The sequence below is a fragment of the Dermacentor silvarum genome, chromosome 10, assembly GCF_013339745.2.
Source record: "Dermacentor silvarum isolate Dsil-2018 chromosome 10, BIME_Dsil_1.4, whole genome shotgun sequence".
Classification (NCBI taxonomy): Eukaryota; Metazoa; Arthropoda; class Arachnida; order Ixodida; family Ixodidae; genus Dermacentor; species Dermacentor silvarum.
Window position 1 is genome coordinate 62239950 of NC_051163.1, and position 25578 is coordinate 62265527.

Sequence of the window (25578 nt, forward strand, 5' to 3'; positions counted from 1 at the left end):
TTCGTTCTCTCATGTAGTATTTTACTCACGCACATACGGATGCTCCTTCATTTTGCATATTCACCCTTTATTCCCGAATGAACTCTCGGTTCTTAGCCAGCATTGGTATCAACGTGCCCCTTTCTTCGCCTCCCTCTGCAAGCCGCGGTGAATTTTCAACATGACATTTTCGACATCTCATTTCTTTTTTTCGCGGTAAATGTAGTTCGATACCCACGAAATTCTTTATAAAGAATAGTAGCAAACGGTCCAGTTTAGATTTCGGTCCCCAGGAGGTGGATACGTCATGACGTCATGCTACGCTCGCTTGTTTCGTTCCTGCGATCGCTGCTGATACCATAGGGGAGCGCAGCCATGCATGAAGGAACATGCACGGCAGTCTTGTTAACGTTTTTGTGAGCGACGTCACCATACCTAGCTTTATTGCAACACGACGTCAGCAACATTTAGCTCCACGTTATGACGTCACAATACTGTCGACAACTCCAAGTCTGGCATTTATAGACCAAGTATAATACCAAAATTTAACTATCTTATGTTTCACAACCTCCATGCTTGCTGGGTGTCGTTATGTGACCTTCGAGAAGCGTCTGGTACTTAGTTTCCAGAACTTTTGGAGTATACGGGTCAGCGCTCTTTTAATGTGAAGATTCATTGTGTATATATACTAGTTCAAACGGCCGAATCCATTGCAATACTGAATGACATTCACGCTCTGGTAATCACAGAAGCGCGCATTCGGAGAAAATTAAAAAAAGACGAAAACTCAGGCAGGCAATTTTTGAAACTCGGAAAATTTGAAACACGCAGCTCTCCAATCATGCTTTCCGATCCACAAGCGCTTGCTTACGCACCTGTCAGGAACCAGGCTGCACCGACTCCCAAGTGAACGTAGGTGAACACCTGAAAAACCAGAGCAAGCACGACTGGATTACTCGAGAAGACACGGGTCTGTCAAACGCATACTATCTCGCCAATATTTAGAACTGTATAGTTTCGGCGACCACGTGACATATGAGACATATCGTGGCAGCTGTTGATCGAGCTTGTCCTTGCCTTATGAAGTTCTACGTGTCCATATTGAAAGCATAAGAAGAACCTGAATTTGGCTGAGCATTTCGGACGGGTAGATTTTAAGTGCTACAGGAGCATTTAGTTGGACAGCGATCGGCGGAAGCTCCAAAAAAGGACGCATCTGCAGCCACAAACAGGAAATGAACAGGGCGGAGACGCCGTCACCATAGACGTATATACTGTAATACTAGAAGACGTATTCATGACATCTTTTGACAACGTGGTCAATGGGTTTAACAAAAAGCACGCGGTAATCGTTTCTCAGTATGTCAAAGCAATGCGCCGAGAAATACGATGCGCGACTTTTGCAGTCAATAAAAAGCGGATAATGACTGACTGTATTCCGCTTATATGATGGCCAACACGTGCGATGGCCAAAGTTGTTTTCATATATTTCGCTGTGTCTATTATCTTCAAGGAGAAGAGGGTGCGACGCAAGAGCGTGTTTTTTTTTTTTTTTTTCTTTCTTTTTCGCGCATTGCGGTTAATTGCGGTTAACTTAGTGCAAGATGTAGCCAACAGCGCTGATGTTGTCGGTCACGTGAGCAGTTATTACAATATAAAGGTGTGCGCTGTAGTACAAGTATGTATACCGTACGCATAAATGTGGAATAAAACTCTGCAACTTCGCGAACAGCCACGGAGTTCGTTCTATACGCAGGCGAAAATGGGCCCTTTCGTGTACACTGCACTGGAGTCGGGCGAACGCATGCCGAAAAAAAAAGGAAGAGAATGATAATTAGAGAAAAACACGCGAAAGCACTTTTTTTTTTCGGGCCGGATTTATTTATTTATTTTTTTGTCGGGAAAGGTGCAAGAAAATGTACTTAACCAACAGCATCACTTTAAAAAGCAACCGCTCGTGTGAAAGCACAAGTTCTTATCCCCCCCCCCTCCCCCCCCCCCTGCCCCCGCCTGCCCCCCCCCCCCTCCCCCCCAGACACACAATTTCCTTTCTAATGTAAAAGGTACACTTTATCACACTTTAACAAGGTGTTTGCTTTTAAAGCGACGTTAATTAACAGCGTTAAAGTAACAGCGACGTTAATTACCAGTGTTTTTTTTAATAAATATAATACCGGTGTGTGGATTTGTGCATCTGGAGATGAGCGCCGCCTTAAACTTCTGTTCTATTGCATACGTCTAGCTTTCATATAGTATAGCACGAGGTGTAGTAGGCGCCACTGCAGCACGATATGATCCCGTTAATTTTTTTTTTTTTTAGAGGGACCTCCGATACTATTCGGAAACGTCCCTCATTGAATCTTCAAATCGGCAAAGGATTCGCCCTCTGAAGTTCTCTCCACGTTCAAATCGCGCGCGCTCCTAACCTGCCGGCTTCCCGTAGCCCTGTGGACGCCGCTTTCCCGTTGTCCTTAAGTTCAAGGCAACCTTGAGGGGAAGCACGGAAGACGGCAGGTCGAAATAGCATGAGCGCAGTTTGAGGGACTAGTTGGCTTATGATTACGGCAATTCTCTACCGTTATCACGAACCAACTAAGTCTTTGAATATGCTCTTTTGAAGCAAGCTTGATTGTACATTTTTCCAGGAAATTGTTTTTAGCGTATGCCTCTCCTTGAAAAAGAAGAGGGAGATGATATCGAGGATGAAAAGAAGCAGATGATGATTTGGAATAATAATAATAACAATAATAACAATAATAATAACACTATACTACTACTACTACTACTACTACTACTACTACTACTACTACTACTAATAATAATAATAATAATAATAATAATAATAATAATAATAATAATAATAATAATAAACACGGTTATGATGATGATGATAAAAGAAGGAGACAAAGAAAGTCAAATCGAAAATTAGGTTCGTTACCGCCCAGTTGCGCTTCTGTCTGCTAAGGAGTACAGCTAGTAAAATAATTCGCAGCAGCGATTGCGTGGTCAAACTCGTCGTAAACTTGGTTTGTTGCATACCGCCTCGATACAAACTAACTGTTCATCGCAAGTTAGAGGGCGCATGGCACTCGTTGATAGTGTCGCATGTGAAAAACGCACTCACCAGGACGCCGTCGAGGAACCTCCGGTTTTCCGTGGTGGCCAGGATCCAGAGCATGTAGCCGAGCACGACGACCCCCATGAACTGCGAGTGAGTGAAAACGCGTGCACTGTAGGACACCTGGTGACACGCAGAGAACTTTAAAAAAAAAGCAAACATTTCCAGGCGGCCATCTAAAATCGAGAAAATCGTAAGAGAGTTGACGTGTGGTCGTTGGTCAGTGCGCGTTATACGGAAGGACACGTGACGTTAAGAGTGAAAAGTTACTGTAGGAGCACTTCTTGATGTGCTAGTTGGTGAAACATAGATCTTGGCAGTCGTCTTGACAGTGTCTATACTTCATCCGCGTATGCGCGTTAACTTGCGCCCTTTCTTCAAGTAGCTATCAGACGCTTAGCCCCGCATTCAGAAATGTGTCTTTACTTGAAGCCGATGCTTGAATTCATCTAAATGACGCCTGTCGTGAACGTGCCGAAGGAAACGCAATGGGCGTCTTGGGTACGTTTACGCCTGGCGTCTTTTAGACCAAGTCAAACACGGGCTTCAAGATGCATTTGTGAATTCGGGGGTTACTGTGGCAAAGAGGTGTTGCGGGTACCCCCACTTTGGCATACGTGACTGCATCTTTTGCAACGGATGCAGTGAGTTTTTGGCACGCATGGCTTAGCTAACCCCGGTGGTCTGAACTTTCCGCCGCTCCGCGTCATGGGTTTAGTAGACACACTGTACAGAGCTCTGGCATCTGTATGTACGACCCCCCTCCCCTCTTCGAATCTCGGGATGCTTGCAACTCAGCGGGTGAGCGTTTGCCGGGGATCATGAAAAGAACTCATTGTTGTTTTCAGACTTGCAACGCTCCCCATGGAAGCCGCAACTTATATAACAACGTTCGTTCTCGAAAGCCGGCTCCACTCGCCCAAAGTTCGAGATGCTTTTTTTGGTTTGTTCTTTCAAATCTTCGTCTCCCCGCCGAGCATCGCTTACTCTATCTCGTTATCTGGTTCCTCTAAGTACCACAAGATCAAAAAGAAAAAAGCAAAGATGGCGTGGTCTACAGAAAATCGAAACTATAGCGTGGAAACGGCATAGAAGTCGCGATGAGGTCGACAAGGAAGACCCTGAGGAAACCGAAAGCGTCTCATCCGAGCCGCGACGTATGCGAAGGGTGCGTGCGCGCATTGGGCGGTGAAAAAAAGAGAGAGAGAGAAAGCACGCGACGTGAAAAAAGGTTCAAAGAAGGCGGCAAACAGAGCGAGCCCTTGTTGTTCGAGAGCCCGTAAGATCACTTCCCCCTTCCCCGAGGGTTCTTCCGTGAGTGCGGCCCCTCGCTTTCATTTTCGTTCTCGCGTTCATTGCCGAGCCCGCGCTTGACTTCCCCCTCCCCCTTTCCTCTTACGGAGCCACTCCCCCTCGCCACATCCTCATCGACGACGGCCGGCGACGAGCACAAGGCAAGGACACGCGCGTTTGCGCTCGTGCGAGAGCTGCGCTGTGGAATAAACGACATAAAAAAACGGGCTCTGGCGTGCACATCGAGTCACCAGAGATCCTAGAGAGCTTTCACGCGGATTCCGAACGTAAGTGTTAAAAGAATTGCCTGCGGCACTGTTCTACTCAATTCACTGCACTGTTCTAGCACTGTTCTACTCAATTCACTTTTCCGGGACAAGAGGGGACGACACGTGGGCATAAAAGCGGACGCGATAGCTCTTGACGAGGATTCAGAGTCTGTTACATGACAGCAGAACTGGCAATATTTTTATTTTTATTTATTTAGAGAATACTGCAGGCCATCAGGAGGCCATAGCAGGAGTGGATATAAATACATTCAAGTAATACAAGTATATATACAATGCAGACAGATCAATAGGAAAACAGCAGGTACTGTAACAACAACAAATAAGGTAGAAAGATTGATAACAAGAACAGAAACTAAAAGAAGTTGCTTATAGACACCTATAAGCTCTGCAATAAATACCAACACAGCAGAACACCACGACTTTTCAAGCACCCATTCGTTACCATATGATATCATACAGTAGCATTTCTTGTCACAGTGAATAGTGTAGTCGGGCTCGATTACTCGAAGATGCCGGCATTCTTTGCACAAGAAATTGACATGCATAATAGCCTACCATTAACAAAATTTCGCTAGTTAATTTCCAACATTATTTTTTACATTTAGCTAGTTAATTGCACACATAATAAGTCAACAAACATTCCTTAAATATTTTCCTCAGTTAATCATAGTGTGGCACATATTTTCGCAAGTATACCAATTTCCAGACAGCGGGAAAGCGGGCGCGCAGAAATGGACCGCTGCCTCCTGTCTCGGGTTGCACACTCTCTTCTAAAATATGAACGCCATTAAAAGAGCTTCTATCTTACTAGCATCCGTCTTCTGCCTAGGTAACAATATTTCTAAGTTGCAGAAATTAAACAGGTTTATAACCAAGTCTTGTCCCTTAGCCCACATTCCGAATCTATAGTATACTAGTATTTTCGAGACATCTTTTTCCTAAAGCATGCCAAAAATATGCAGGCGATCCACATACTTTCGACTCGGAAGCGCTAAAGTATATTTTAGGAAACTAAATAGCTGGAACAGCAATGCATTTCATACCCCATTCAGACGCAATTATCTCGAAATTAGAGCCATTAAGCGGTCCTTTCCAACAGCAGGAAAACTTCGCCACATTCTTCTGTAGATCCAGAAGAAGAAAGATTTTGCCCCGCTTCGCGTCAGTCTTTCAACGCACGAACTCGCGCACGTAGACTCGTACGGGACTTGCCGTTAGACGCAGCCTGTAATGTTCAACGCGTCGTGACCGCCGGTATGAACTGCACTTTGTACCATTGGAAATAGTCACTGCGCTAAGATGTTCATGCCGCATAGTGCCCTACTCGGCTTTCCCCCGTGTAGGGTAGCAAACCGGACGTGCGTCTGGTTGACCTCCCCGCCCTCTCCTTTCTTCTTTTTCCTCCTCCTCCTCCTCCTTGAGCCCGAGGTCGTAGTTTCGATAACCGGCCGACCCGCATTGCAATGGGGGCGATGAGGAAAAAAGGCGCGTGCGCTTAGAGTTAAGAGTGGTAAAAAGAAAAAGCCGTCACCTTGTGCAGACCGCGAGGCCGTTATAACCTGCATCGTTATTTACTTCGATGCTGTCTTCCCCAAGCTGTCTTTCTTGCCGACTTGGGCAGTTATTGAAACGAAGCTTAGAATGGTCGCTATCCGCTAAGCTGTCGGTTTAACCATCTGTATACTGAAGTGAAGAAGCAGACAAGGTGCAAATAACGGGGACAGACAGAAGGGCTGACTTTCAACTAAAAGTGTGTTTTCAGTTTCACACACACACACACACACACACACACACACACACACACACACACACACACACACACACACACACACACACACACACACACACACACACACACACACACACACACACACACACACACACACACACACACACACACACACACACACACACACACACACACACACACACACACACACACACACACACACACGCGCGCGCGCGCGCACGCACGCACGCACGCACAGACACACACGCACAAAGACACACACGCACGCGCACACACACGCACACGCACGCACACACAACACACGCACACACACACACACACACACACACACACACACACACACACACACACACACACACACACACACACGCACGCACGCGCACACACACACGCACACAAGTTCATGAACATGTGACCGCCAATGGTAAGACACGTGAGCAACAAAAGAACGACGACGGGAATCACATTATTAGAAAGGAAAAACAAACCAACTAAATACCTACGAAGGAACGTTACATTCCGTACTAACCAGGTACGACATTTCTTTTTCGGAGAGGGCGATCAAGGGACTGGTAGCGCCGTCATCCCAGGTTATGGCTGTTGTTTCTACAGTTTATCTCGCGCAATCTTTGTCACGCACAAGATAATTTATGAAGCAACAGCCATAACCCAGGCTGTTGTACGACTGTTGTAAGGCGAAAAAGAACTGTTGTGCACGGTTACTGAAAAGTAAGCATTTAGTTGAAAGTCAGCGCTTGCGTCTGTTTGTGTTACTCGTATTTCATCGATTTCTGCGCGGTAGTCGCTTCAATGTGGAATGCCGGCTACTCGCCCCGTTCTTATACCTCGCGAACCATCTATGCATACGCTGAGTATTAGGACACACCCCAACACGCATACATCAAGGTACGCGTGTGAAACTCTCATGGCGATCATTTATCTCTCATAGCGATCTCGCTGTGTATGCTTTAGGAACTCTTCTGTTTGGCGATCTGGCGCCCTTGGCAAGGCTTCGGAGCTCAACAAGCGCGTATTGCGCCGGTCCTGAACGGCGCAAACAACATTAGCAATGTTAATGATAGCGGGTGCGTTTTGAGTACCGCAATAAAACTGCACGATGTACATACAAGACGTATATATATGCTCTGTGGGTTTATTTCCAACGGCTGCTGCTGCTGCTTGCTCATTAACTCCGTATACACTGATTGGCTTTTTAAGCGTTACGAAATTCGACTACCTAATGAGACGCCGCTTATAGTGGTTTGAAGTCAAAAACAAAAGGCAAAGAATAAAATAAGCAAGAAACCGAACACAATGATCGCCTCAAGTTTTCTTTCAAGCGATTGCAAGCCTAAATTTATGTATTTTTTTATTACCATGAACGATTCCGCCCGAGTTTTCCTCGTAAAGTTGTAGCTCAATGGAGACCTGTCCAGATGGTGACAGAAATCGGCTTTCACTACAATTAAATAAAAAAGAAATTGCTTCCAGCAAGTATAGAATTTGACTTCTAGTTCATGTTTTCGAAGGATTACAAACAACAAGAACCAATCAGTTTTTGCTAGTGGAATATTCCTTGAACACATTAAATTCATACATTTGGTGGGAAAAGCGAACAATGGCAGCTCTTCCAACAATTTTTTAATATCCTGTAGAAATCTCGGAACCACTACATCGCATGGCGTCACAAACTTCAAAGCATTTTCGAGCATTTGAGCCGTTCTGGCTTAGAAAAAAAAATTGGCGGCGCGTCCATCCTATATTACGATGAGCAATCTTTCTTATGACGGTTGTGTAATTGGTTATGATATGCTTTATAAGTTACGATGATTATTCTTTCCCCATGCCATATCCCCACGTCATCCGTGAATCACCCTATGGACACATCAGCAGACACGCGAAGTGGCAATCTCGCTGCCAACCACAATGCCGAATGATATCCCGGCACAATGCGCATCTTCTGATCACTGCACCCCAATTGAAAAGCCATAACAACGCCCACTAATCCTAGTATCCTGGCTGCAACTTCGTTGCAATAGTCCATCAGCGGCCGCGTTCGACGCGGAGATGTCTGTTGTGAATGGGACGCTATCGCTGTAATATATTTACGGCTACACACCCCTTATGTCACACTCCGGCAGACTCATTCTAGGGGATCGGCCAAGAATGGGCACACACAGTGCCGAAGCTGTCTGTTCGGGCACATGCACAGTGTGGTCGGCAATACATACCTAGTGGCCAAAGATAGGAGACGACTTGGGTCACTGGGTCAGAGAGGTTATGTACAAACGGACATACCGGAAGGTGAGTAAATTTCCCAGAGAAGGTTAATGGCATTGAAGCATCTTGAAACGTGCTAGGTCGAGTATTCGGTTACTTTCTGATGCACTGCCGTACTTCCTTACTGATAAACGTTAAGTTGGACCAGAGCGAGGGCGCATTAATCGACAACTCGAAGCGCCTGGGGACAGTGAATACGCAGATACACCGATTTGTCATATTCAGTGTCCCAGTGGTTCGAGGAGTTGTCGATCAATTCGCCCTCTTGTTGCTATGTTCTAGCCTCCTGGTTAGCTCAGATGGTAGAGTGACCGCCCCGGAAAAGCGTTGGTCTCTGGTTGGAATACTGGACCAGGACGAATTTTTCTTCAACTGCGAAGCTTTCTTTCCGAGAAACTCGAATGGATTTCCTTTGTAGCTTCATGCTATATGGGCCAACTGGATGCATTTCTTGTTCTTTTCATAAGCTTTAATTTCGCTCCACGTTTAGGGATTCCGCAAAGCTGGATTTGCCAGAGACCGAAAAGCTTACTACAGTGTTACCATCTTCGTGTCTCAAGGGTGCTTTTCTAGGCAAAGCACAACGTTGAGATGTGACACCTTTTTAGAATACCGAGGATTCCGACCACCGACACTCCATCGTAGGAGATAATTTAAAGCTTGTAGCTGGTATGCGTTGAGGGAAAGATGGACCAGGGATTCCAAACAAGAACGTGCTTTAATAATTCGGCTCATGCAACCGCGTGCGTAGGCGCGTCAGATTACAGATTGTCACAAGCGCGTGTACAACAGGCATGGTTCTGGGTTCCTGTAAACTACAGTTTGAAATGAATAAGCAACTAATTCTGCACTAAGGTCTAGACACAATTACAATATACAAAAAAAGTAACTCCGAGCAAGTCATCATCATCATCATTTACTTTTTTTTTTCGACCAATGCAGTGTTTTGGGTGGTGACTTCGCGACTCCGTCCAAAAAAAAAAAAAAAAAAAAAAAAAAAAAAACGACAAACGTTACCAATACTGCCCATGATAGCGGTACTCCAACGCTTTCGTAAAATAGTCTAAACGAGCGTACAAGAATGCATGAGCGCAAAGCAAATAGCGGACATGTTTTTCGTTCTTTTTTTTTTTCTTACCGCGCCCTCCTCATTATGTCGCGCGTGAAGCATGCTCTACGCGTTTCCAAACGTCCGGCGCGCGTAACGACGGGGCGTCAGCCAAAGGCGTCACGCATTATTTTTTAATGGCAGGAAAATACGCGACCTTGGAGCTCCTCGTTCTACCGCCTATAGGTGCAAGAGACAACAACGAAAACGCTGTAACGTTGACCGCTTGTTGCTGCTTCGGAACCCTCCTCGATCATAGCCTTCAGTGTGAGAGCGGCCTCGCAAGAAGGTGAAATTTGAAGCCACGCAAACTCATATGCCTCTTTTATACCGGTGACACATTTTCTTGAGACACTGTTTGCATTTGTTTGGCGGGACAGGATTCGTTATTGACTTCATGCACGCGCATGTCAAGTTGCACGCTATCTTTAAAGTGATTTCACTGTGTTTTGTTGTTTACGCCGTGACTATACACCTATACATACCTGACAACTCTCCCGACCCTTTTTTTTTGTAATGTTTACGAATTTATTAATACTGCGTGATGCTTTCCTAAAAATAAATTCTCTTTGTGAAAAAAACTTTTTAAGGTGTCGTAAGATAGGGCGAAGCAAGAGTGCATTAAAAAAAATGTGATGGTACTTGCGCCGCCTCCTTACAATATACACGACGCTGTATACTGCAGTGGGCTATTCGCTTCGGGCAAGTTTATTCAGCACAGCTTCTGAAGCAGGCAAAACCGGCAAGAGTAAAGTCACTCTAAATGTCAGTTATCTTGTCGGTCGAGTGCTGCGTCTTAAGGGCGCACATATTCCTCAGAAAGTGTTCTCAGAGGAAAGATTCTTAAAAATGCATTTCATTCACAGATCATCCTCCACGCAAAACATATCATCAAGATGCGCTCACTCTTTCAAACGAACTCCTAGCAAGAGTAGACAGCTTCCTGGAGAGGTACTGGATCCCCGCTCTGGAAATTCTTGACCATCATCAAATAAATTCTTGATGACGTTAGCTAAGGAGTAACGTAACGAGTCGAGATACGGACTCCTCATTGGGACCACCAATAAACGTTTATATTTCTCTCTCCTTGTAATGAATTGCAAAAAGCGTCTGGTGATTGACGTCCCATTAGCCAGCAGCTCTCGCGACGGGGCTATCACACCTTGCACGCATATCATAGGCGCAAAATGCTTTTGCAGCCTTAAAAAAGCTGTAGTTGTGTGCAGCACTCGGTTCTCATGAATACAGAGATTGCTCATGCGAATAACTACCCAAGCCCATCAACGAGTTCGCCCGTACTCCCATGCGTCTGTCGTGCACTGCACACAACTTTGCGCAACAAGATAGATTGCGAGAACAGAAAAGAGTGAAGAGATAGATAGAGAAAGAGATAGAGGGAAAGGGGAAAATTCATACAAAGACAGGGAGGTTAACCAGAGGCAGTTAGCTAACCTGCACGGGGGAAGGAGTAGGAGTATGAAAAGAGAAAGAGAGAGGAAGTGGGCAGAGAGACAAGCACAAACAAACAGCGTTCTTAAAGTCTACCATGAAGGCCCGCAGAGCGCAGGAACTTTAGTAGCGTGCATAAAGCCTTCTGCGTGGAGTTTCTGTGGGAGCACAGAGAGGATTGAAAAATGATTAATAGCGTTATGTTGCCTTGCCATATGCGGCTGGAATGCTCGCGAAGCATTTCGTATGCAAGAACTGTTCCTAAAACCAGCTGCTCGCCAATCCTGATATAGCTAAAAGTCTGTTACACAATTCGCCAAGTCATACGAACGTGCAGTACCTAGTAGGAACAAAATGAATAGTGAATTCCACCCCGTGTGTCAAAGGTGAACAAAGAAACGAAGCAGACTTTAGAGAAAAAACTTGCACGCTATAGACGGCAGGAACTAAAATTTCGAGGCAGTTTGAGTGAACGATTTGGTTGGATGTAGTTGTAAACTGTTGGGGCAACTGTTTCGTCGCCGACTTCTCCACAAACATTTCAGGGACAAAAGCTCAAGCTGCGTCGAATTGGAGAAAAAAAAAAAAGACACATGCAGAATTTGTTGTCGGTGTTTTTTTAAACCCTACCCCAACCCACAGATGCTCGTTCTGTGTGCTCACGTACCACTTATCGCCCTAAACGGCGTCCGTTGAGTCACCAGTGTCTGCTAATCTCAAGGGGCGTGGCTGCGTTCACGGCTCTCACCTCGTCGTCGTGATTGTCGGCCAGCAGCTCGAGCCATGCATGCGGCGCCCTGTCGCGAGTCCTTATAGCAAGTGGCACCTGCCCGAGGGGAAGCGAGTTGAATGACTCAAGCAGGAGACCAACGTTCATTACCGGTTGCGTCACAATAGGAAGGCGTTGCGTTCAAAAGTTCTCAAATACGCCAGTGATGGAGAGGTTCAGAATCGTCAAAGGCGCCTTTCTACGGCGGTCACCCACTGGTCTCCTTTCTTGTACACACTCTCGGAATCCTAGAGATGCCACTGAAGAATTGAGGAACAGATTGAAGCTTTTTTATGTTTTTATTGAGCTAGAAAAATATAGTCAAACAAATGTAAGGAAAGGCAGGGAGGTTCACCAGACGCACGTCCTGTTTGCTACCCTGAGCTGAGAGAAGAGAATAAAGGCTCATTCACACCGGCGACTGACAGTGGTCGCGCGACCAAGTTGGTCGCAAAGTGACCAGTCGCAAATGGTCGCAAATGGTCGCTTTTCTCGAAAAGCGACCATTTTGGGCCAGTCGCTCACTGCTCGATTTTTAAGTCGCGCGACTGTGGTCGCAAAGCTGCTCAACCAATCAGCGCAGCGCCGAAAGTGATGTGTGTCGTCGTCCACGCCAAATGCGAATGTCCGCGTCAGGATATATGCAGGCTACAGGCCGGTAATTTTTGTCTTGTCTTGCGATTCTGGGACGCAGCAGTTGCAGCAACGTGTCGAATGTACGCGGTCGCATTCGCTGGAAGCTAAACAGCAGGAAAAGAAAGCACAACACAAACCCTTTTTCCAGCTGCCGTTCGTTGGATGAGCACGCCACCCAAAGGTGAACAGCGGGTGAACAGCTTTGCTTTAATATTATGCACCGAATAACACGCAATGTGAACTAGAAATTACAACTTGCTCTCGATAATACTCGTTGTCTTGCGCACAAAGTTCGGGCAGGAGGCGGCTTGCGTGGCCGGTCACTTCACGCGAGCGGAGGCACGGGCGCACCCACGAGCGTCGCGCTTTCTTCGGAGGCTTCCGCGCTGCCACAGCTGACACCCCGGCGGAGCACATCAGCACAGGGACGACGTCTTCCTGTTCACTCGAATCAAAATCCAGCCATCGCTCGAATCAAAATCCATGGCTGTTGCCGGAACGCGAAACCAATTTACACAGTGCCAGCGAAGTGCGCGCTAACTGCGTAGATCCGCAGAATTCTCGCTGAAGAACGAGAATGTCCGGGATTGCGACTTGCAGGTCGCGCTCAGCCGGTCTTGCCGGTGTGAACATCAGTCGCCTTCGGTCGCTTTTTGTTCGCGAGTCGCAAATGGTCGCGCGACCTCCTCAAGTCGCCGGTGTGAATGAGCCTTAAAGGGTTGAATAGTGAGAAAGAAGGGAAGGGAGAGAGCACTAGTCACGTGAGAAGATTAAGAGGAACCAAGAAAGTCGATTTTATGTCAGTCCCAACCAACTGAAGCAAATAGACAATTCAGCCAGCGAAAACACGCGGGAAATTAACAGAAGGTGTCCTTCGACTAGTCTGTTCATATGCTTGCCACAGTCTCTAGAACCATCCTGTAGTTATAGAAAAGCAGGTTACACGCAATCCCAATCACAAATGAAATGAAGTGAGGCATAAGCATTAGGAGGAAGAATGTTAGAATGTCCGCGACACGACACACACAGACAACGTTTAGCACGTGATTTATTGGCATTAAACCGCAGGCCCTTCAGCCTCAGGAAGATCTTGGCCAACATATTCCTCGCAAAGACGAGCGTAAATGGTACTCCAAAGATTTCTAGAAGCGAGCAATATTCTCGGAAACTATTGAAAAGAGTGTTTATCTGTGATAAGCTCACTCTATGGGATTTTTTATTTTACCTGATTTTGGCCAATTAAAAGCCTGAGTTCATGTACTTTCATTTGAATCTAACCTGTGCTTTCTTATGTGTTCTGATTTTAGTGCAGTTACGTGACCGGCACTTTGCGTTTACTTTAGTGCCCCTATGCGACTGAACTTCGTGTTGCTGTGTTTCCGAGTTGACTTTCAGTTTTAGTGTGGCATAAGTGTACTTACGTGACTGGACATTGTATTATTGTGATTTGGAGTCGACTTTTAGTTTTAATGCGTGTAGGTTAATTCTTTTTTCCCCATATCTCTATGTGAAATGCAGTAGCCAGCACCAATTAAAGCGACAACATCTCCCAAATACCATATAATAAAAAAAACAGAATTTACAGAATTTATTGTCGGTCCCAGCCAAACGAAGCAAATGGACAATGAAGCCAGCGAAAACGCAGGGGAAATTAACATAAATGGTCCTTGGGCTAGTCTATTCATTACTTTGCCAGTCTCTAGAACCAGCCTATAATTACAGAAAAAGAGGCTACGCACAATCTCAATCACAAATGAAATGAAGTGTGGTGGAAGCATCAGGAGGAAGTTAACTGTTATGTTTAATTGAAATGTAATAAGAAAGGGGAAAGCGATAGTGGCCAAAAGACAACTTGGTGAAAGCCGAACACACGTCTTCCGTCCACTTTCATTTTTTTTTTTTTTTTTGCTTTTCGTTATGTCGTTACATTTATTTTAAAAAATAACATATAATTCAAGCGCTGCTTTCTCTGGCTTCGATGCTTGTTTGCTTTATTTTTTTTCACGTTTTTTAGTTGTTTGCGCATTAAGGTCATTCGTGGTGGTTCGAAAAAAAAATTAAGGAAAGGAAAATTCTGCTGGTCACAGTGTAACTGTTTACCCGATGGCTAAGACCTAAACATCAAGAAGAAGTGAGGGGGGAAGGGTGGAGAGATTAATGAGATAACAATTGGACATAATAAAAGGAAATCTAACAAGAAGGGAACTAAGAGGTGCTATTTACAATATTTACAATATTTACTAGAGTTACGGGACGTTCTGCCTTTGCGATGTTCTTGGAGCCGCGTTTGGTAATATGGCATGTAGGATTACTGGTTTACTATAAATCGCATTCATCCACGAGACGGGAAAAACATAATGGAGAAGCTTTATTGTGTACAAGCTAGCTGCAGAGTGTGACGACAAGCGAAGCGTTGCCATCGGATCCAGTGCAGGTGAAACAGTCACGAGAAAGTTCTGCACATGCGCAAGTTGTCACAAAAGGACTAGAACAGTACTTGGGGAGGAGTGTTCAGGAGTTACATCGGGGAAGATTGTTAAAGGCGGTTAGGAATAAACGAAGTATTAGTATGGTATACTAGTATACTAGTTCACTGTGTTATAGTATACGCTCGAGCACCAGAATAGTGCATACGTTACACTGGCGCTTCGGCGTACACTAACATACTAGTAGACTAGTACTTCGGCAGTATAGTAAGCACGCTATAGTGGCCGTGCCACCGGCAATTTTGCCAGCAGTGCAGGACGCATCACCGATCCCTTTGATTGCAAAGATGCATTACTTCTACAGATGCAATGATCAGAGTATGAACGTTGGTTAACTAATGTTATTGATTATTGAGGCGACGGGGCGAACGTGAGGGGGAAGGGCGTTAGGCCCAGAACATGGAGCAAGATTTTGCTAAATGAGATGGTCATATGATTACCAGATTACGTAGCAATGGCGGTTCGGTAGACAAGCTGGCATTATTGCGGTATTGAATGAATAGCGTTCTACACATAAGAATTCGCCGGCCGGCCTACATTTTCGTAGAACAAGCGCACGTAGATTCTGCCCTGAGGACGGCGTCTGTATGTGGGTTTTGAAAAACAGTTTGAAGCTATTACTGCTCATGTTACTAGACAAATTTGTTTCAATTAATCGTCGTTGAGTATGTCGACATACAGACGGTTATCTGTCAAGGTGGCTGACTGAGCTATAGTTGGTAATCTATAATGAGCGTTAACAGCGCGAGAGGCAGTACAGAGAGGAAAACGAGAAGGGACAAGTGCTCTCCTGTCTCGTTTTCGTCTCCGCATTCCCACTTGCGTTGTCCGCGCTCATTATGCCTCTCTGTTCCCGGCATTTCAATTAGAGTTGCACGTCGTTCTTCGTGACACCCTCCGGCTCCCACGTAAGTTCGCATTTGGTACGGCCTAATTTAATTTTCCGCGACAGACGTTCACGAGAGAGACTCGTGGTCAGAGGCAGTCCGGCAGGTAGCAAAGGAGACGTTGGGAGTGTGTTTACGAACCACTACGAGGGAGGAAGAAAAAAGACAGTAGAAGGAGCATATGACGTCAGGCGGCTAGCCTCATCAAGCCAACCTCCTTTGGTGCCACCCCCCCCCCCCCCTCTCTTTTCACGGGCCCACCGGCGCGTTGACTCTTGGGAAGTAGGCATTGGACATATGGCTGCCGGACTTTTCGAGGCGGTGTTTGCTTCGTGGCCGCGTTCCAGTGACGACGCAAGCATAACGGTCAGCCCGTGCCACGCTCTTCGCCACACGCGAGGCGGCTAGAAGTTACCGCTTGCCTGTCACGTGCTGACGTCTCTCTTTTTTTCCCACGAGTCTTCCTTCAATTTCTCTTTATGACTACGCTTCGAAGATGTCACGTGACGCTTCTTGTGATTTCTTTCTTTCGCCTTCTTCTTCTTCTTTTTTTTCAGGTAAACCACTTAGCAGAGGATGGCCGTTCGCGAAACGAGTACCAATATCCATGACGAGGGCCCGGCGCTCAGGAAAGCGGCGGAAAGAGATAAAAAAAAAGAAACAAATACGAGCACGTCAAGTGACCACGTTCGCGTCATCGCCGCGTCTGTACATCAGGGTGGGTAACAATGAGCGAGTCGGCAAGTCTTACAGCGCAGCCCACTCTAAGTGCGCTTGCCTGCGCGGAGGGGTCACGCCGGAAGTACCAGCAACGGCCGCGCGCAGTTGCTAGGTCGGCCGTCATACGACGTTGGGGCAACCGGCGCCGAAAACTACATACACTGCGTATCGCCAAATCCGTGCAGTGCGGCAAATGCTAGGGCTAGCGTCAGCCAATCAGGGACGAGAACCGTCGGAGTGTGCCACAGCGGTTTGGCCCGAAATTTTAGGAATGAAAGTTTGGCTTTCATATTCTCTTGTAGCAGTGGACCTCTTACCGCGAAATTAACGAAAACAGAGTTTGAAGCAGTACTTTATCAGTTTAACTGATTCAGTATTTCTCTTGAGTGTCCCTTTCCCAGTCGTTGTCGCGAGAACGGTGATCAGAAGTGGGCTATCCTCTCTGGCGTTTCTCTTCTTCGGTTGGCTCACGGGTCCCATAGCTTGACTGCTTGCTTCCTTATTTATTTAGCGAGCACTGTGATTGGGCTAGCTCGTACCAATCCATAACTTCGAACAGCGCGAAAGGGACGAAGGATGGCACAAAGAATACAAGACTTGCATAAATAGGAATAAATAGCGGCGTAAACAGGCGTAAACAGGATCAAATGAGTAAACAAACAAACAACAAACAAATAAGTAAATAATTTATTTGTTTAGTCAGCACTGTCAACCACCTGTTGACAGTCAAAACAGGGGTTATGCAGTGTAGAAGTGTCTCACTTGAGGTAACGATAGACTTCCGTGCAATGCAGCTTTCCCCGCACTGCACGGAACATGCGAGACGGAGTTAGAGAAGCCGTCGACGGAACGATCGTCATTCCAGCAGCTCGCAAGTGTGGCGTGTAACGTCGTAACCGATTCCGCTCTGCATGGAACGATTCGATTCGAGGGCAGTCACGGGGAGGAGCTTCGAAAGAAATCGTTTGATAGTTACGAGGTTCGCGTAGCTATAATAGTACAGCATATGTATACACCCCGGAGGCACAAAAAAAAAAAAAAAAGAAAAAAGAAGATGGTTTTCTTGTTTCTTGAAGCATTGTTCTTTTCTCGGGATCCGGTTGCAGCTCGGCACGATGTCTGGCTAGGACGCCTCGCAGAGCAGGAAGCGAATGCGAGGTGCGGGAAAAAAACAATTGAACGCCGCATAAATAGCGCGCGCGGACGTACGGGGACCCCTCGTTCGGCCGCATAAGCCGTAATGGGAATTCGATGACGCGTCGTTCGGTGGTCTCGCGGTCCCGAAATACCCGGACGACGTTTAAGCTGACGAGGCCTTTTAGCGTTGCGAGAAAGCGGTATACTCTTGCTTCCAGAGCGTGTTTGATATAGCCGCGGTCACCACAGGAGCAACCGGGGAAGCGTCGCTTCATCTTATGAAAACGCGGCAAAGGTTCTGGAATCGCGCGTGTTTTAATTAAATTAAACTATGGGGTTTTACGTCCCAAAACCACGATCTGATTATGAGGCACGCGTAGTGAGGGACTCCGGAAATTTGGACCACCTGGGGTTCCTTAACGTGCACCTAAATCTAAGTACACGGGTGTTTTCGCATTTCGTCCCCATAGAAATGCGGTCGCTGTGGCCGGGATTCGATCCCGCGACCTCGTATACTCATCAGCCCAACACCATAGCCACTGAGCAACCACGGCGGGTCGCGCGTGTTTTAATACGTTAGAATTAGGAGTGTCAAAAGTGGGAAAAGAAAGAAGAAAAGCGTGCTTCAAATTAGGTCGTGAGTTTTGGCACGTGAAACCCCACAATTTAATTTATTTAAAAGCGGACCGCCGTGAGTTGCACTTCGCTCCTCGGAGAGGCAGGGTCGTGTGTTCGAATCCACCGCTGGCCGCGCTTCATAGAGATAGACGAGCGTGTAGACAAACGGGGCACTGTCGTAATTACATGTTGGGCGAACATGGCATCAATGTTAAAAATAAAGATCGCAGCAGGTGGTTTTCTTACTTCTAACTGCAAGAGCCAAAGCTGCACACCTGACTTCAACAGATCGTCATCGTAATCGGCTGACAGGTGAAATAAAAGAAGCCGAAGCCATTAGCAAGATTTGCACAGATGTGTGTATACGCTCGCCGTCTGTCGTTTCATCGGGTAAAGAATCGACGTGTCTTACCTTGCCGGCACGTGTACGATGAGTTGTGGGCGTTTTGTTGTTTGCACTGAGTGCGCGCGCACAATCTTTCACAGGTGTTAAGGAATAAATTAGTTGGAAGTTTAGCGACCCCCCCCCCCCCCCTTTTTTTTTTTCCAGGAGGACAAACGGAGACCCCTTGTCTCCTGTTTCATCGCGCTCGTCTTGTTTCGTTCACTCTTTATGAGATGCGCTAATTCAACTCGCTCAACCTGCCACCCTTGCGCTAAGATATTTAGAAACTTAAAATAAATAAAATGAAACAAATAGAAGAGCACGCAACGTTTCACTTGAGCCCGAGGTTCGAACAAAACGTAAAACAAATGCACTCAGCCAGTATTTTGAAGCTTGGTCGCACGTAAAAAGGAAACCAATAAACAAGCAAAACAAAAGCTGCCGTCGCCCGAGAACACAGCCCCACATGAAGGCAGTAAATGTGATAAAATACACCGACGTCCGAAATAGGGCGTTCATAAACCTCGCGCACTTGCGTCAACACTGTGATCATTCTTCACACACGTTGCTGCGCGGCAACTGTACGTTAGCGTAAACAATCGCGCAGCGTCGCTCGGTTGCCGGTTCTCTAAAGCTCCTTGCAAGAAGAGCAAGCGATAAACTTACGCGTTTCTTCGCGCTGTTGGTGCGAATGGCAAGGACTGTCGTTATCGAAAGGTGTGACGACAGCGTGCGGAGAACTGGGAAACGTTTGGCCGGTTGTTCCTATAGTTAGGTAATTGATTCATTCGATTGTATCAAACATTGTGGCAATTTTCGTCGCACGCACAACACTCACAACACTCACAGCACGCACAACACGCACACACGTTCGAGCAGCTTTGCACTGACGTGCTTGAATCGACTGACAAACGCAGTGGAATATAGTCACGGCTATAATATCACACGTACACGTTATGTGGAGGATGTGCGTTCAACACTCATCTGCGGCAAGTTGTCTCTTTTTCCACCTTGAGGTCCCCTTTACTGCTTATTTGTACATGCGAATTTTTAAAAGCCACAGTTAATTTCCCCTATGCTCTACTGTTTGTTGACTTCACGCAGATTTAACTAGATAAATAAAAACATCGAACCTTTCGGTTTTCCCCGATTCTTCTCGCTCAAGTGACGCTCCGTACAACTGCGGAAGAAAAGACTGTCTTACGAAGAAGTCGCAAGGGCCCCTTTTCAACCATGGGTGGTCCGGAAAGCGTAGAAGAAAAGCCAGGAAGGAACACAGCTCCATGGGCATATAGGCAAACATACCACGCGTATTAGTCTACGAGGAAACGCTAAAAGAACGCGCGTGGCAAAATATTCTGTTCTTCGCAGAGGAGGAGACACTTCGGGAGACGGCCACGACCTGTCCCAGTGGCACGTAACGACACCGAACGTTGTATGAAGAGACGATGAAATAACAAACAAAATAATAAAGAACACAGAAAGCAATAAATAAAGCAAGACCTCTGAAGCGGCAAACGATCGCGCTGGAGACGATGATGACAATAGACGGCCTCTTCCGCGGACTGAGGAAAAAAGGGGCATCTTTCTTTCTTTCTTTCTTTCTTTCTTTCTTTCTTTCTTTCTTTCTTTCTTTCTTTCTTTCTTTCTTTCTTTCTTTCTTTCTTTCTCCGCGCATCAACGCCGTGCGTCTTGTCACTTCCTTCTTCGAAAATGGCTCCTTTTGCCGTACGGCAACGCCGCTCCATACGTCATCCATATTACGGTTCTTGCGGCCCCGTCTTCACGCGCACTTTCGTCTTTAAAACAAAGGCACAGAGAACGAAAAAAAAATGTAGTTCGCAGGGTTGCGCTTCCTAGCTCTGCGTTACAGGAGACACGACTGACCCCTTCTGTCGGCGTATGTATATACGTATATACGGTTCGTTTATGTAGCGCATTTCCGTCATCTTCAGTCGCCTTGATGCGAGCGCTGAGCGTGTTGGCAGCTGCGAGCTCTATTTGCATTGATCAACCGCCCACGTAGGCTTGGAAGCGCAGGTTTATTTCTGCGCCTATAGAGCCTGCTCTAGTCTATAGTGATGTAGGGCCGGTTTGTTCGCTTGCTTCTTTTAAACAATAAAAACAGGCAATCACAACATCAACAATAGCTATAAAAAAAGAAAGCTGGGATGTCATTAGAGCCGGTTATGCCGAAATCCGAAAACGGTTACTCAGAAACAAAAAAAAAAAAGTATGTCGATCCCACAAAATGTGGGAATCGGTGGACGCGACGCTTTTCGACGGCTTCCGTCCCACCCAGTCGAGACGTTGGTGAATGTCCCTTAGGGCACAAACGCCATTACATGAACGCAATGTGTGACGTATAAACAATGCGCCGTCAACGCATAAGTGCTTCCTCTCCGAATTACTCTGCGCTGACGTCACAGCTGTTCTTCGCCCACTCGGTACATCGGCTGTGTGAGAGAGCCATCTTTAAGTCCTATATACTCAGGAGACACCGACTTGTCAGAGTGCTTACGCACTGTCCGACAAGTCCCACTAGGGAGTTTCTGCAGTAATTGTTTTTTTTTTTTTTCGAACACTCAGGAAACGCCTCTGTCACACCCTTGGGAAGAGAGCTTCTGGCCGGCTGGCGGACCCTTGGAAGCATATTGGCAAGCGATCCAATAAACGCGGAGTTCGATTTTGCTGGCTCTACTCAAGCGGTAAGCAGTCGCCAACTGTTTTAGTGCTCAATTCTCTTGCTTTAGGTTTCAGCGTTGGTGTCTATAAGCAACGAACTTCGGTGCTTATGCATCTGGTGCTTTGTTATACCACGGCCGCGCTCGGACACTAGTGACTTTGAAAAGTTGCGAACAGCGAATGTCCTAAGCGTTTGAAACCGTTCTTATATTGCGGTGCGGATGGCATCCCCTCTGGCATTCTGATAGCTTCTGATGGTGCGGTACCCAATCGAAAGCTTTTGATAGATCTGAAATCAATGCATCGATTTCTTTTCTATTGTTGATAGCCTTGGCGAAGTCATGTACAACTGATATGAGCTGCGTTGTGGTTGATAGCTTTTTTTTCTAAAGCCATGCTGGAAGCTTAATAATATGTTGTTGGATTTTAAATATGAGGTTATCTGGCTGGTGATGATGTGTTCGAGCAATTTGAAAGAATTACTGATTAACGATATTATTGACATCTTATTGACATCGGTATTGCTGACCCCAGAAATTTATATATAGATCTATATTTAATAAGTGCTTCAATACTTCCTCCAATGAATTGTCTCGGCTTGGACAGGTATTACACCACGCATAAGACGGCGCGACGACCACTTTTCTTTACGTTAGCATTAAAGTAAACGTTGAGCTAAACCTCTTAGATGCGCGCGTGCCATAAGGTCCAGCAAACATTATTGAGTTTAACAAACACATGGACAACCTGTAGGCTATTCTAAAACTGGTCTTATAAGTCACTGGTATACAGTTGGCTAGCGCATGTTTTCACGAACAGAGTAACATTTTTCACAATCTCATTGGAATACATGGGCACGAATAAATCATTTTTCTCTGCAACCACGGCCTCAAGTTTGATTAGGCTTGTTGTATTTAAAAGCAAAAGTTACAATCTAGTAAATGTAGGGCCTGCATTCACAAAAATACTGTTACGCTGGAATTGTTCGCAAGAGAAAATTTCAGTCAATCCCGTGCACATTATAGCGAAGGCAGCAAGTCAAGGCGAAGAACGTTTACGAACGAAACGCTTTGTTGGTAAAACCACATATTTTTTTTATTCACGCCATCAATTTTTCTAGAAAAAAAATCACTGAAATTTGTAAAATGCAAAAAAAAAATCTCAGCTATAAGGCTGAGAATACTGTAACTCAGCAATGAAAAACGATATCATAATTATTTAAGTTTCACATAATAATAAATCTGAAGTGGATAAAGTTGAAGTTTTATACGCGGCTGTGAAAAATACCACTAGTTCTTGAGTAGGACTTTTGCAAAACCCCTTGTAAACATTGTAACGATTTCACGTGGACTGTAAATTCATATGTTTAATATAAAATTTCGTTACCAAATTCTGCATCAAATTTGTCCGCTTTAGATGCTCTAACAGGTGCATTTACAGAACTGCGATATCTATTTTTGATAGAGTTACGGATTTGTAAACTTCATAGTAATTTTTGTGATAATTAACAATTTTCGTGAAGTTTCACAAAAAAAAATCGGGGCTATAAGTCAAATATCTGCCTATGAAGTCGATAGAATTTAATCTTCGCTCTCACATGCAACATATTTGATTCAAATCGGTTCATAGGTTGTCTCATAATTTCGTTTCTGCGTTTAACATGTATTTGAACACGGAAATGGGAGTTTGGCCCGAGCAATATCTTACCTCTTAATTAAGAGGTAAGATCGAGCCACTGATGGGGACAAATTAGGTTTTTTTTTTTTTTTGTCAACTTTTTATGGCAAGTCAACATGATGGTAGTTGCGACGGACAATACAAAAAAGTGCATTACATAAACCTAATAGTTATCGCCATCAAACACTCGTGTCGTACGTGTCAGCGATTTCAGTGGGCACCAGGTGGTCCGAATAACCAGGGGTGTTGCGAATAGTGATTTTTGAAACCTACTCGAATACGAATAGAACAGTGCCAGAAGTGCATCGATTCAAATCGAATATCGAATACTTTTCGAATACCAGTTTCGAATACCAGCAGATACCAGTTAATACGAAACGATATTCACATTCCAGTATCCTTAAAGTTAGCAAGTTTCTGTCATTGCATAGTATGTTATGAAACGTTGTGCATTAAAAGCAGAAATGGAGCCTCAGGAGAAGATACCTACTTTCTTCGCATCCACAGGGCTCTTCAGGGAGTGCGAATGATCGCTGTACAGCCTCTTAAGTACGGCTACCTAAGCGGCACAGGCTGCACCAATACGCAAGTTCTCATGTTTTATGTCATTACTATGCATGTGGGGATGAAAAGTTACAGTGCTTTTGATGCGATATTATGAGCAATTATGTGCAGTTGACGTTTTGAAATATTCGAAAAGTATTCGAATAAGATTCGCATTGACGAATAGTGACTATTTGATACATTATTCGGAAGTTTCGAATATTCGCACATCCCTAAGAATAAAGTTTTCGATTACGGCTTCTCTAATCCCAGGTGTAGTTTCAGCTAGCTGTCACGCAAAAGTATTTTTTACAGCATTAACGGTGAGGGCCATGGGACAAACTAGTACTTGCAAGAGTGTTTTTTTTTTTTTTTTGTCTGTGAGCTGCTCTGGCATACAAAATCTTTTTGTTGTGTGCGTGTGAAAAGCGTCGCCGTTCCTAAGAAGCAACCAGAGTACTCCGCAAGCTAGTCGGTAAAATAAATCCCAAATTTCGTAATCGTGACACTGGCCACTCCAACATTGAGCAACCCACTCACGTCTTTTCATCTCGACGGCTCTGCTGACCTTGATCCTAGAATTGCAGTTGATGTTAGCGTTACCCGTCACGTAACGTTATACCCCACGATGACCCTAGACCAGTGTGCTTGGCATCATTCGCCTGGTTTCCAGACAAGAATCAAGACGCTCGGCTAAAACGAAAAGAAAGACGCTAACGATGGAAAAGCCAGACGGCCCTTCCGGCGTAGGCCTTGACTGTCATACCCCATTCCTCAATGATACAAAAAAGGTAGGCAGCTACGTGCAGGGCGACTTTCTGGAATAGGAAGGCAGTAATTACCTTCCTCTTTTTACTGAGAACAGCAGATTTAGGGTAGCAAACGGGTCGATCGTGTCGGTATGTACTATACATTCTTGTAAACACAAGAGTGTGTATTGACGCACTCACGTATGTATGTCACGTGAGTGAATCCACAGACATCCACAGCTTTGGGGCAGCTTGCTCTCGGGCCGAATTCACTAAACCTATCGTACGTAAAATTTGTTTGCCATTGGCTGTCCGCCTCGGCTAATAATATGTCCAACACCACGATTGGCTATTTGTTCTTGCGAACATTTCTAACGTAATACATTCTTTTTCTGGAAATACGGCCCGTATGTTCCTGCCAGCACCAATATAGTATCCATTGACGTCAAGTTTTTCGGCGATCGCTGCTAAAGGTACTTTATTCGGACATCTTGGCATATTTTCGCCTTCATGCTACTCTGCAGGGAATGTGCAGGTATTATCATTATCACCAAGCTTCCCTGGCAGAAGATACTTAGATACTTCATTATTTATGTGCCCGAGAACAGCCAAGGTACCTGCTTGAAAGTAGACGTTCTCAAAATGGGCGCAGCATTTTAACGCAATGAAGCGCTTAGCGGTTTGACGCACGTCCACAGACGCGGTGTTCGGAAATTTGGTCGAATGTTTCTCGGTTCTTTGAAGACTGTTCTTAAGCGGTCGCTAATACGTAAGGAGCTTGCGTTGGGCAATACATTTGTTTAATGCGTAATTGTAAAAGGATGAGTAATTAGAGAGACATCGCCAAAGGCAAAATATATGCCCCCATTCAAAGATAGGTCACAAGTCCATTCACTACTTATAAGCCGTCGGGCCATCGTGCCGTTGTCAGTGCTGTCGGCGTTTTGACTTCACTGTCATCGAGACAGTCGTCGCCGATTTGTGTGATAGTCACAGTTTTCTTTTTTTTTTAATCTTGA

The 25578-nt window shown here is 45.5% G+C and overlaps 1 protein-coding gene across 1 annotated transcript in view; it reads right to left on the reverse strand.

Annotated features, from left to right (window-relative positions):
- LOC119465820 (CD82 antigen-like) overlaps nt 1–25578 on the reverse strand; it is a 94339-nt gene that overhangs the window by 17282 nt on the left and 51479 nt on the right. The window contains exons 2-3 of the mRNA XM_037726294.2: nt 3104–3184; nt 855–903 (exon numbers count right to left, since the gene is read on the reverse strand). Of these exons, the coding sequence (XP_037582222.1) occupies nt 855–903; nt 3104–3184 (130 nt within the window). The remainder of the gene's footprint in view (nt 1–854; nt 904–3103; nt 3185–25578) is intronic.